This window comes from Lingula anatina, chromosome 3 (genome assembly GCF_051362555.1).
Source record: "Lingula anatina isolate TDL-2025a chromosome 3, LinAna3.0, whole genome shotgun sequence".
NCBI classification, from domain to species: domain Eukaryota; kingdom Metazoa; phylum Brachiopoda; class Lingulata; order Lingulida; family Lingulidae; genus Lingula; species Lingula anatina.
This window is the reverse complement of record NC_141769.1, coordinates 25,710,133-25,721,637: the sequence shown is the minus strand read 5'-3', so window position 1 is coordinate 25,721,637 and position 11,505 is coordinate 25,710,133. Positions and strand designations below refer to the sequence as shown.

The window sequence follows — 11,505 nt, the reverse complement described above, 5'->3', positions numbered from 1 at the left end:
TGGGGCCATTCTTGTGCAGGGACTGTTTCTATCTTTTTTATTAAAACAACATGTAAGACGATTTCAGTTAAAGAAATTCTATCTTGAACACGTCTGAACCAACGCTACACAGAATACCTCTTGGTGTGATTGCTACACTTGGTAATTATAGTGTAAAGGCAATGTTTTGTTTGCGTTTTCTTTTTATTTACATCTAGGTACCCTCACAACAATAACATTAACAGTCATAAATCTTTTTTTTTCAAATTGAATTGGGGGTAAGTATAGCGATAAATACGATTCGCTCCAGTCAGATTTCAAGTCTTTGGAATTAATTGTCGGTGTTCTCACGCGCCTCACGTAGCACTTTGCATTAACATTTAGGGTTCACAGAATTCTCTTCAGGGGGGCAAAGAGAATAAAGAAAGTAAACAGTTTATATTTCTATACATAGATCGACTTCAGACACGTTTATCCATTATTCTGATTTAAAGAATTTAAGGGTCTTGTTTGGATTTTCGAAGTTTCCAGTAAAATGATAAGTACAACAGACCTTATTCAAAATGCGAACAGGCTGTTGGCGCTGTTCTCCATATCTTAATTGTCTCCACTGCGTCATGAGTGCAACAGAAAGAGAGTATCTTTCCTCAATGCTCGCCTTTTCCGCTAAGCTCGATAAGCAACGCCATGTAAAATATTTATGATTTTAGCTTGTTTCTATGAAATTCCATCGTCCAGTAGATGGCAGTGAATGACTTTCTTATCATTTCTCTGAGCAGGAAAAACTCATTAACTCTGATATTTCATAACAGATATAGTGCGCTGGCAGCTGATGACACGTTTTCCGTGTCCCTCTTTAAAACACAAGAGACGAGTGCTCACGGTAATAATAAAAAAAATGATGCAAATTTTTATCCATTACACAAGTGAGTAAAACGAGTGAATTATTAATAAATGATGAACGACAAACTCATACCTGAATAGAGACATCTTTTTTCTTGAATATTAGAACTTAATATACAACAAAGTACACTTAAACATCATTGTAAGAAAGTTTGTGGAATTTTCAAATACTTACGTCTTTTACCTTGTTTATGCATTGGCCATTGGCTTTAATATCAAAATATTGATTTACATGTAAGTACCATAGGACCGTCATGGGCTATGAAAGCCTCTCATCTCGGCTTTGGTTACATAAGTGATTAAAGTTGCGAAAGCAAAATAATTTTCGTACGTAACGAGAGCTTTCCTATCTATGTCAAAATTTAAAAAAAAGAAACGATAAAGAAAATTCACTACCAGCAAAACACTGTCGTTACTATTACGCCATTATCCATAGTTAACTGGCTTTAGTATACCGAGTCTAGTAAAATGCCTTAGTAATTTCCAAGCAACCCCCCTGTGGTTTTACCCTTTCAATCGTGAATATACATAAGCACCTATACTCGTACCATTAACAGTTTCAACTATCAGTGATGGGGAACCAAGCAGTATGCGATGAAGAACAAGAAACACAAACATTTATAACACATTTCAGAGATGAGACTGCCACTACTTGTTGAGCTTTTAGTAGTAGTAGATGGCGTTGTGTTCTCGCTGTCGTCAGCCACGAGCTCCTTGAGTTCGTCTGCTGTTCCATTTTCGTATCCGTGGGATATCATTTTCTGAAAACATTTTTCAAAATCTCTAACCCAGCGCTCGTTCGACCGAGCGTACTCTTCAACAATGTCTGCCGTGGAGGCCCGACCACATGCATTGGCGTTGGCTGCGCAACTGAGAACCTGCCCGTTGGCTTCTGGGGTAATGTTACGGAGCAAACACATGTCGGCGTTAAACATCATGAAATCTCTGTTTGGGTTATTCCATTGCCAATGTCCAGTGCCGTTGGTTCCGGGAAGGTCGACGTTACGCTGGGAAAAAGCAATATTTACCATTGCCGTGTAGTAATGATTGTCAAATTCGTCTTCCTGCGGAACCCACAATCCCTCGAAACCCGAGTTGCTTCTCTTGGCTTTCCCCAATGTGTGTGCTCCCAAACAAGCCACGACGTCACGCGTCGTCATGTTAAAGCTATCTCCGAAAAACGTCAAAACGTGATTTAGATCTCCGTGTGCGTCTGGAAACTGGTGGGTGTCATTCGTAACCGGCGCAGTCGCACAATCTTTACGTCCCCAGCGAAACTGAATGTTCGGTTGAGTGCACGGGGCGGGGCTGCAGAGTTTGCTTTTTCTAGCTGCCACTTCGAGCCCCGCGATACTAGCCAAAACCCAAAAATCTGCGCGAGAGATGACCATCGAAAGATTGTGTTGGGCATAAAGTTCATCAAGGCGGTTAATAACCGTCTCTAAACCAGCGTTACCTGCGTTATTCAGATTGATACAGCCGTCACATTTTACGCCGACACAGTCGTGGAACGCCAGACGTAATGCGGGCGCCACCAAACTATTGATGGTCCGGTTATTTTCGTTCACGCTGGTGCTGTTTGTAATGTAATGGGTCAGGATATGTTTAATGTGTGCTGCTTGCGCCACGGTCAAGTTTCTCACAGGTTGCTGATGTTCATTCATGGCCATTGCATTCAATGTTACGATAAAAACAGACATGAGTAGGAAGCGCAGCATTTTTATCTCGGTGATGTCTAACATACAAAGCTGACGTTCGTTCTCTTACTGTTTAAGTTTTAAAAAAATAAAATCCGCAGAGTCTTGAGCTTGTCTCCCTTGTTCTGTATTTTTGCTATCGCTAATGTCAGATAATTCGTTAAAAACTTATACTTAAAACGAGGCTGAGGAATATGCTCTGCTCACAGTACCTATCACCTCTTTGCGTTTTATCGTGTCCAGTTCAACGTGGGGTACCTTGGGGTCCAACTCTGCTTCTCGTTACTGCAAGCCACTTGCTCAGTCCACTGCTGTGAATAGAGACAGAGTAGCAAATAATGCAATTTCACGCCGTGCTCGTCTTAAAAAATGACAGGTGAAAATGGGGCCACCCCATTAACTTACGAAGCAATAAAAATACCAAAAAGGGAGAGACCCGCATGTCATCTAACCGCAAGGGTGCGTCATAAACAAATATAAGGTTGAAGTTAAGTATATTAGTTTTTCTATCGAAGTTGATCCAATGTTTGGAACCTGAATATCAAGACACTCTTTTCAAAGTGGCATTAAGACAACTGTTTGTTCTTTCTACGCCATTTTTATGTTAGGCATAAACTAGATATCCGTTAGGTAAACTATTGAAGAGACCAACACGATTTTGTGGACTTATCTGATTTAAGTCTATAAACTCATTAAAACAAATAGCCCTGTACTAACAAACCGTGTCCCAAGGTGTGCTTCCCGAGAACAACTACTGACTGCCTGCTCTCCACATTAATTTCTCGGGATTAGAGATCTAGGGTCTCCTGACACGACACGGACAATCTAGCTATCGGTGCGACTGACCAAACTTAGTTTGAGTTAGAATCATTTTCTGTATGATTCCAAATGAAAAAAAGGGGTTCAGGCAATAGATAATAAACCGATCATGATGTGATCAATACCGGATGTGCCCCTTCTGGCATAAGGTCACAGCTTCCTGCAACATGTCTCCAGAATCTGTGGCGCTGACGTTGGGAGCCTGTTTCATTAATCATGATCAGTCAGTGATTGCTGGAGTGGTCTGATATTTTACATATGCAGGGATGTTGCCTTTCGGTCACTGCTCTACCAATCACCAAAAGCATATTTTATCACACTGAGATCTGCCTCAATATGCAAGGCAATCCAAATGGGGGATACTATGCGGTTGTAGTGCGATTTGCATGATCCATGCTTTATAAATGGCTGCGTTGTCGCGCACCAACATGAGGTATTGTTCAAGATTTGCATTAACGTGTGGTTCTATGCCACTAATCTAGTCTAATCTTAATATACTGGGGGCCCTTCCTGGCTCAAATCGCTGTAAAGTACTGAAACAGCTGAACTGGGTTTCACTAGAGGAACGTCGAAGAAACCACGCGAAAAAAATTATGTTTAATATCCACAATCAACTAGCACCTTCCTATGTCTCTACCTATTTCATCCCGTTTAGAAATAAATCCATGCTACACCTACGAACAACATCTAAAAGAGACTACATTATTCCCTCTAAATTTACATACAAAGGTCCTGAACATTTTTTGATGACAAGCTGGGATGAACTAAATACCACTCAAAAAAATCTTCCTTCTGCATCCTCCCTCAAATATAACCTTAGAAATTAAACCTTCCCAGCAACAATGTCCACCACCCATCTGAAGCTTCCGAGACAAAATGAAAAAGTCCTAAATAAGGCCCGGGTCGATTTGTTATTTAGAGCCCAACTATATGACCACAACTGGACAGCTATAGCTTCTCCCAACTGTTTATGTGGGAAACCCGAAACCATCCGACATTTTTTCTTTCAATGCCCACTGAAACAGAGGAAATATCGCGATCTCTACGAATCTGTTGAAGATACACTTGGTGTAACTTACTCATATTTCAGAACCCAACTAGATAAGATATCCCTCTTCCTACATGGCCATAAAACACTAACATCTGGACAAAACGACAAAATGTTCGAAATAGTGTCTGATTTCTTAATTAAAAATGTCTGAATCTTCTTCCATTTCTGTTCTGGCGCCTACCACTCACTCCTGATGGCCTATTGCCCCTCCCCCCATAATTACCTCCCCCCCCCCATGCCCTGTCCCTCACTCCCCTCTAATGCTACTCATGTTCTCGTCACTGCCTTTCCTTGAATATAATTATTGTTATTATTATTATTATTATTATTATTATTATTATTAAATTCCAAAAGTGAGCATATAATGCCTAGGCGAATTGCCACCTTTATTTATACTGTATCAATATTTAACCCTCTTGAGAATAAAGATGTTAAAAAAAAAAAAAAAAAAAAACTGGACTTGCTGCTATTGTATGCTGCTTGGCGATGTACCTCATTCTCAGCAAACACAGAACGTTATCATAACGTTACCGTAACGTTTATATAACAAAAAAAACTTATGGCAACGCTATAATAACGTTTTGTGTTTCCTGGGTAGACAATCCAGCTTGTTGGCTGCCTAAAGATTACTTGGCATCTGACGCCATCTGCATTTTTTTTTTACTTTTTTGGAACAGATGTGCCCATAATGCCATCCAAAACGTGATTTTCGCACGTGGTATCCCATGTGCATATTCTTCTCATTCACACATTGAAAAATAATCTCTTATCTAGCGGTACAATGTAATAACGAAGGACTTGTTACAGCTAGCGTGCACACTTATCTCTTGTCAAAGTATTGATTTTTGATAAAATTGAAAAAAAAAATGAAAAATTGTTGTTTAACATTTAAGCATGCAAAGGGGTACCTGGCGTAAAACGCACCATATCACCCCTTGATTGGATTAGTATTTAAGGTTAGAACAATGAAATATAAGTAGGCCTACTGTAACTACCCTGAGTGTCAGAGCAACGTAAAAGCTAGCTTGTTAAATATATACCTTGTGATGGAGTCGCTTTTACTAACTCTGAAGACCAGCGGCCATGAAAGTTTTCCATCAATCAAATAGAACTGCTCCGCAGTGAAAATGCAGTTGAATGTCATCAGACCAAAATAAAACGTAAAACAAATGTAATTCTGCTTTATTAAATTTTATTTGCTGTATTTAAGATGTAAAATGAAAAAATTAATAATATTCCTCGGAAAGAAAAGATATATCCAATTTTTTTGTATTTTTTGCTTATCAAAGAACATTTAGTCCTGAGATATACACGTGCACAATACATGTGCTTGCCGTGTGCCAAATTTGACAGCTACACTGTATGCCCGATACCACTATAAGGGCTGCGCAATGGCTACACGAAAAAAAGTTTTTACAGCAGAATGTTGCTTGTATTGTGGCACTGACCTTCGACTGCAAGATATTTTCAATTCAAACTTCTAACTCCGCGTCAGGCACTTTAATTGCTTCTTGTCTCGCCTGCACGAGACTTCAGCGCAAGGCGGGAAAGGCAGCTCCAGGCGGTCAAACCTGTGACGTACGAGACTTATGACTTCCAAATATGGATCCAGGCGGACACAGCTGTGACGTGTGACTTCCAAATATGGAAGCGCCCCAGGCAGAATTTTGAAGAAGAACGCCCCCGAGTTGCCACTGTTCGCTAGAGCCTGGTATTGCTACTATGGGTTATATATGAAATCAAGATCGAGCTGGTAATACCGGAATCTAGAACCTAGGGTAACTGTAACGTTTTTAAACTGAAAATTGGAGACTACATAGTTCTTACTCATGTAAACGGGATTCGAGAGATGTTTGCCCAAACCTAAACTGTGTTAAACTTGTGAAAGCTGAATAAATCGAATTGGAGTTGGTTACTGCTGGTAGACTACTGTTTGATTCAATATATAACCTTCCTTTCAATACACATTCCAGAGGACTGCCTACCGGTATGTTGCACTGACCTCTTGGCCCAGTAAATATATCTACTTGGGGTTTATAAACATTTCAACATTTTGTTCCGTTCATAATATTGTCCAACCTTATTTGTCAAAGTCTTTCTCAAAGTAAAAAAAGAACAATTTCACAAAATCGGCTCTGCTGTCACCCTTTGAATATTGCAACTCCAATAATACCCCAACGAATCTTTGTATCTACCAGGATGCAACCTGCATGGGCAGGATGGAAGAAAATTAACGTTTTAGTGCCCTTTCTACCCGCTGTTTCTGGTACTGGTAGAGAGTGCCAATTAAAACTACATGTTGGTTTAAAGATGCATACAAAGTCAGTTTTTTGTCACAAAAACCAACCAAATGCCAGCATATAGTTTCAAGTAGAATAACTAAGAGAATTACCAAAAGGCATTGTTCAATTTTACCCGAAAATGATGTTTGAACGGATTTTTCTGCTGGCATTCTAAGCTGTATGTCAATGGGGCAGGAAAGTAAGTCACGAAAGTAGGTTAAATTTACAACCAAAAATTTAAAGAAAGGAGCAGTCTAATGGTCTTTTTGGCTGATCGAGTGATCTATTCAGTTTATACCTTGGCATGTCGAATTTATTTGAGTCATATAAGAATCCAGTAGAAGTACGTGGTTTACATGTGTTACTGGGAATCCACCCTCCACCTATGCTCGGTTCGTATGTACCTTTAATCATCTTATAATTCAAAGAAGCTGCCTATGTTTAGCCCGTTACCAGATATACTGCAGTCCAGGTGTTAATAGACCTCATAAGAGGTTGTAAACAACACCAAACTCTTGAACCTACGTTTCCGAGACAGTCTAATCAAGATGGCAACATGGACAGTGCGTAGCTCCGGCGTGATTTTGAGCGTGTTGCTTTGTGGAATAATGCTAATCCATGGTCCTTTGTTGGTGGCTTCGGGTAATTATAAGTATTTTATAGGTAGCTGAACAACATTACGTTATAGGATATATTTTCAATTAGTAGCAGTATATAGTACAGTGGTAGTTTTTATTTACGGTGTCGAAAGCAACGGGGGCTGTAAGATCGAACAACTCCCGGTACCGTCTACATTCTAAGGTTACGGCAAAAGTTCATACACCGGTGCCCAAAACCACTGTGTTCCACGGAGAAAAAGAAACTGCATTGAAAAATTTTTCGATGGCCCGCTCTTAGAGTTTAGAAAAACCACATTAGTTAATCTCCATTGCGTACGGGCACGTAGCATGAACACTGGGTCTAAAGTATAGCATAACACTATTTTTATACTCATATATCTGCATTTAGCCCTTAAATTTAAATGCTGCCAGGCTTAAACTCATTCATTAGTATCGCATTTAAAACATGTACCAGTGCATATCTATATATAGAGATATAATACGATCGTGGCGATATACGCTTTATTCGGTTTTAGGAGTGTGGCGAAATGCGAGTATTTTCTCTCTGTATATGTTGGAAATGATACATTGTCAGCCTCTATCTAACGCTTGTACCGGCATCGCTCGGGGACAATGCCTCACACATGACACAATATTAATTTGCAAGGAAATTTGCGGCTTTTTAAGTGTAATTTATTTTCAACCCGCCATTTCAAGCAAAATAATTTAAAAAGACATCGCAAAAAAAAAAAAAAAAAAAAAAAAAAAAAAAAAAAAAAAAAAAAACCGTATTTCCTAGTCGTGGAAAAATACCAGCGCTGATTTAAAGATTAATTAACGCCAGGTATTCACAGACGGATCTTCACATCGATAAGCAATGTCCACGTGAGACAGTTATAATCATTAAAAGAACAAAGATGAACGTGGAGTTTTATATTCACTTCCTTTCAGAGTGTTCAACTTTAGCAGGAAAGGTTCTGCGTATTTCATTTTTGGCAACGGCTTGCCCTGACGGAAATGCACCTCATGTGCAGCTGGGATATACTTTGCCCTACACCGGTGAAAGGATTTACCCAATCAAGTAAGTGTAGGCATAAAAAGTTCACAAGGGGTCTATGATGATAACTTCCTGGAAAGGTCTTTCTTTCTTCCCCTTGTACGTTTGCTCATGTGCACAGGCATGCGCAAACTCAATAGGGAAAGAATAACTCAATTGATCTATTCAATCTCTTTCTGAAATGTAAATAGACGCTTGTATATTTTAGTTAAACTATTTAAGAATAATAATTAGAATAGTAGAAACAAGTGCATCTTTCATTAGGATATGTAAACTTATGCTTGATTGTCGTCATTTTCAGAGAATCTGACTTTCAAAAAATAATTAATCTTTCGTCCCTCATTCACGGAATGGCCGTAATTTCCTGCGAGTGTTGTCTGAATACCTGTCTCAGGCTACGAGATTGCATTTTGTGTGAAAAACACAACTGACAGGAGCACACATGCCCACATATGCGTAGGTGCATGTACAACACACGTTATGTACGTGTGTGGACTGAGAGCATCTGCCCGCCCTGTGTTAGGCCTATATGTCTACTAGTCTACCAGTATAAGAGGGCGGTCCGAGCATACAGAATGGTCCTCATTAGAAGATAATACTCTCAGTACATCGGAACGATATATGCTGAATTGAACGCAATGTGAAAATTTGATGAAATATAGGAAGTCTTAAGAAAACTTTGAAGCCTTCGAGAAAATTATAACCAAATCGACAGGAGTGGCATAAAAGATTTCAACTCTGGGGGAAGCCCCACAGAATGAAGCCCGGGAGACCAAAAGGCTGGCGTTACACAAATGCAATCGGCCAGTGTGAATGAATTTGAAACAAGACAAAGATTTTGTGAAGAAAATGAAAATTTTGAAAAAAACATGGGCACATTGTCTCAGCGCACCCTATGAACTGAAGCAGCGCAACGCTTACATGTGCTTGGAATTTTGTAGATGCCTGATGAAAACAAAGTGAGACAGATCTCCTGTGAGAGTTTTCGTGAGAAAAGTGTAACGAAACAAGTTCAGGAAATTGAATGACAGGGACGACATACCGTATGGATTTTGCTTAAAATAAATTTCAGTGTCTCACACACACACACACACACACACACACACACACAGCCCGATGTTAATGAAGTTCTTAAAAACAATTATATTTGTTCGTTTGAAATATTTACTTGTCTTATTCACTTCTGTCGGCAATGTATTTATATTATCACCATAAGGAAGTAAAAGTTTGATGCTGATGCCACTCATGGGCACCCTGTACATGTACAGTATACAGTATATATGCAGTGTGTATATATGGATAGGTTTTTTTCGTCTGCCATCCTGTTCATATTTCAGACTGAAACTACATGTACAAAACCCAAAGAGCACAGACCTTAGCCAATACAAATAATCAACTAATTATTAATCGTTTATTTATCAGTGGATCGTCACCAAAATTTGATCACTTTTTAACGAGCCCATTTCTGACCTATCCCGAAGATTTCATCAAAATCCCCGTTTAAATTTTTGCATTATGTTGTTAACAGACAGATAAGCTAACAAACCAACTAACAAGCGAAACCAAAAAACAAACTCCTTGGATGAAGAAATAGACCTAACCAGTGCACCGTTGCATGTACTTCCGTTTCAGGGTTATTACCTCCGCCAAGGAGGTTATGTTTTCACCCCTGTTTGTCTGTTTGTTTGTCTGTCATCAACAGTTATGGACCGATTTTGATGAAATTTTCAGGAACTGTCAGAAGTGGGCCAAGGAAGAGATGATTAGTTTTTGGTGGTGATCCGGATCAATAATCAATCAATTATCAATAGTAATAAAAAAATGCTGCCTTGGCGGTGGTTTGCACTCTAAATTAGTACATGTATCTATATGTATGTGGCTTACTTTTTGAATAACGGGATTTGTACGCATGGTAAAAAAATAACGAAAGCAAAAGCAAGAAAAATACATGTACAGTATCGTTTACCTATTGTTAAGTTAAAGAAAAGTAGCGGGCCTCAAGACTTTTTAGGGCTAAAAGTTTGACACAATGTGGTTCCTTAGAATAACAGAATCGTCAGTGACGCCAGAAAAAGTTGTCAATTTGTTCTTTTTGTTCTCGTCGAATTTCCGAGAGCAACCATTTTTTTAATATACACAAAGCTTTTCCACACTTTCACCGGTGTATTCCGAACCTAAAACCTTCAGCGTTCTTGGCCTTGGGATTAACGTAGCTGTTTCCGCCACATGTTTCCAGTAAATCAAATTTAGAATATGACCCGAGCCAACAGCGAGCACGGAAGATATAATGTGCAGGAAGCGATTTAAATCTTGCCTTAAAGACGCAGTATACAGCACTGGAAATATTTTACAACATCCATACTATTTGTTTACTAGCTTTCAGAAGCTGGATTTCCCTCTTCTTCAAGCAGTTTATTACAGACAAACTGTATATAAAGGGCTATTTTCAAATAATTTTATGGGGAATTGTGTGATCGAAATACACGAAATAAAGGGAATGTAGTAAACACACTAACTTTGCTAGTTTTGAAAAAAAAAACGAATTGCGTTGAAATGTACCACGAAGGCTTAAAATGGGGAAACAAGGTATTGTGAAATGGATAACTAGCGAGAGGACCACAGACATTATTGATAAGGCAGACGAGTTTGGTTATGGGAATTTCATCAGATGAAGAACGTGAATTTAACATTGAACATGAATTACTACAGTCGGTCATCCGGGCAATGGGCTTCGAGGAGTCAGTACGAGGCTACTATAAACAAATGGCAGATTGAATTGACTTCTACCGTACGTTAAAGTGGTCAAACTACATACGATTATACCAAACTTCACATAGATTCATCACGTCTGTGAGGGAGGGTAAGCCATTAACCTGGAAGATTTCTTTTACAGGTTTTTGTAATTAGCCACTGCGCACCTGGTTGAGAGATAAAACCGGTTTTAACTGCCCATGGTATACGCAAGCACGCCAACTCTAAGATTGCGTGGTGGTGAAATGAAAATTGCATTTTTTTAGCACGTGGAACGTAATGAAGACTAGGAAGATGCACATCACTCAAAGATACATGTAGTATGTAATTAGATTACAATATAATTATTATAATAAGATTACTACAA

General features: G+C 39.1%; 2 protein-coding genes across 2 annotated transcripts; one reads left to right on the top strand and one right to left on the bottom strand.

Annotated features, from left to right (window-relative positions):
• Positions 1-1,448: 1,448 nt before the first annotated feature.
• LOC106168902 (putative ascorbate peroxidase) lies at positions 1,449-2,552 on the bottom strand. Its single transcript, XM_013548159.2, has one exon. It carries the CDS (start codon positions 2,550-2,552, stop codon positions 1,449-1,451), a length of 1,104 nt encoding a protein of 367 aa, XP_013403613.2.
• Positions 2,553-7,179: 4,627 nt separating this feature from the next.
• Positions 7,180-9,624, top strand: LOC112042266 (uncharacterized). Its single transcript, XM_024076548.2, has 3 exons — positions 7,180-7,373; positions 8,282-8,411; positions 8,689-9,624. Exons 1-3 carry the CDS (start codon positions 7,280-7,282, stop codon positions 8,816-8,818), a joined length of 354 nt encoding a protein of 117 aa, XP_023932316.1. The 5' UTR covers positions 7,180-7,279; the 3' UTR covers positions 8,819-9,624.
• The last annotated feature ends 1,881 nt before the right edge of the window (positions 9,625-11,505 follow it).